Here is a 2,130-nt window from a genome sequence, read left to right on the forward strand (position 1 = left end):
ACACAGGTAATGCCAACACAAGGGAGCTGAGGCAAGAGGATTAAGAGAGTCCAGGCTGAACCTGTGCTGCCTAGAAGACCTCATCTCAAAAAAATAGCCTCTCCCTGATGGAGAACTGGAGGCAGGCTGTGCACAGAGGGAACTATGCAGGTGTGAAAGGCTTTGCCCTTCAGTGCCCTCTTCTCCTTCCCTCCTCCATCTGTTTACATTAGTTTAGACACATTTGCTAAGAAGGAAATCAGAACCCAGTCTCATTAGACTCATTCCTGTGCTGGCTTTGCAGCATGGTACCTCTTCTCAGGCCATCAATCCCAATTTAGCTCTATTCCTTTGTATTGGTGGTTACATGAGCATCTCTTTGGGAGAGAGCAGAAATAGAACAATCCCTGCCCTTCTAATACATCCTTCCCTCTTGGTCCACAGTGAGCTGCAGAGAGAAGGTGCCCAGTAACATCTAGTGGAACAAAGCTTTGCTTCCCTCTGCAGAGAAAGCGAACCATCCTTTCTTACCTGAGCATCTCAGCCAGGTGGCCTTCTAGGAAGGGGACAGTATTCACATGCAGCTCCTGGAGGCACTCCATATTAAGGAACTCCAAGGTGAACTGGGTGATGATCTTCTGTCTCATCTTTACAATCATAAAGTCATTTTCCCAGATTTCAGTGAGGAAAAGCTTGCGCAGGCGCCTCATGCAGCCCATGTAAGGAGAAAAGTTGATTAGGGAGCATGGGAAAGAGACAGAACGCAAATGCAGTTCTTGGGTGTAATAGAGATAAAACATCTGCAAGATCTTTCTGCGGTCGGGAAAGGATGGCTCCCTGATTTTCAGCTGGCAACAGTAGAGATGTACTGAAGCTTTCCTCTGATCCACCCACTCAAAGATATAGGTTGTAAGCCTACTCAGGTTTGTTGTGAGGTCCAGATCTATCACCACCTTGAAGGGCCACTTCAACCCTGTCCTGGAACGGCATGCAGCTGCTCGAGTCTCAGATCTCCTCCATGATGACCAGCCCATAGCTGTGGCTCCATACCAAGTATCCCAGAAGTCTGAATCCAAGGTCCTTAAGTCCAGTAATTCCAGTTTGTACCTCCTGTGGTTAAAACAAGAAAGAACCTCAGCATCAAGGGAAGGCTCCAACATCCTGCCACTGTCCTCATTCCAGCCCAGAATTTCCCATGCCATTCTCTGTGTCTTACTTTCCTCCAAGCCCTTCTCCTTAGACCCAGCTAGTCCCACTCCTTGTGGGTGTGAGGAGTCTGGGGCAGGTCCTTCAGTCACTGCTGAATCTGCCATGGGAAGTCCTGCGCTCTCCACAACCCTTTCCCAGATGGCTCAGCAATGTCCAAAGCTCTCGCAGTTCTCAAGCCTGTGCCATCAGAAGCCTTTCCACCCCTCCCCCATTTCCACCCCTCCCCCATTGCACTCCACCCCAGCTGTCTCTTCTTTTCATTCCCAGGACCTTCGTTCAGAGCGCCCGAGTCCCTCACCTGGGGTGAACCTTCTGGAGAAGCACCATGTCAATCGCTCCCAGGATAGTGTGTAATCTCCAATCAGGTGTTTTCCAGTCCTTCATCAGGGCCCCCAAAGGGAGGCAGGGGAAGGGCCACTCCTGAACCATGACTCTCAGGATCTCAGTCCGTGTCTGGTTGAAAACCTCTTTGAAAAGTGGTGGAAAGTGCACTAAAGGCAGGTCTTTCAGGGCAGAGATGAATAAGGCCTCATCCCTCATCAGGCTCAGCCTTGCCAGCTCCTGGAGTGTGGGTGGGGTCTGGGAGCTCATTCTGTTGGTTCTTCAGAGAAAAGGATCCTGGGAACACATCCAGCAAAAGACATCCATCCTTTCATGTCCATCTTAAAGACCCTCTCTCACCCCTCACAGGAACTAACTCACAACCATAGTCCCTGCTCTGGAAGTGATGGAAGAGACCTCAGTTTAGCCCATTCCACAGTGTGCCCTCTAACCCAAAGCCTTAGCCCCTCCTGGTCCAGACTATCATCTTTAAAGCATCAGTGGCATCAATCTGCCTCGTTTCAGCCCAACTTCAATCATTCTGACACTGGCTTCCATTCCCACTGGGAAGTAAGTCCAGAGGATTCTGGAAGCGAAACTCCACCTCCTGGGGGACATTTG

The 2,130-nt window shown here is 50.2% G+C and overlaps 1 protein-coding gene across 1 annotated transcript; it reads right to left on the minus strand.

The window, feature by feature from the left end:
- Positions 1 to 510: 510 nt before the first annotated feature.
- Positions 511 to 1,779, minus strand: LOC108491600 (preferentially expressed antigen in melanoma-like protein 1; the record flags this gene model as incomplete). The annotated part of the gene is made up of 2 exons (XM_017802182.1): positions 1,487 to 1,779; positions 511 to 1,089 (listed from the first exon to the last, which is right to left on the minus strand). Coding segments are annotated over exons 1-2 (872 nt in total), but the record flags the coding sequence as incomplete, so codon positions are not given.
- Positions 1,780 to 2,130: the final 351 nt, after the last annotated feature.

The sequence above is a fragment of the Nannospalax galili genome, unplaced genomic scaffold, assembly GCF_000622305.1.
Source record: "Nannospalax galili isolate Female #2095 unplaced genomic scaffold, S.galili_v1.0 scaffold1745, whole genome shotgun sequence".
NCBI classification, from domain to species: Eukaryota; Metazoa; Chordata; class Mammalia; order Rodentia; family Spalacidae; genus Nannospalax; species Nannospalax galili.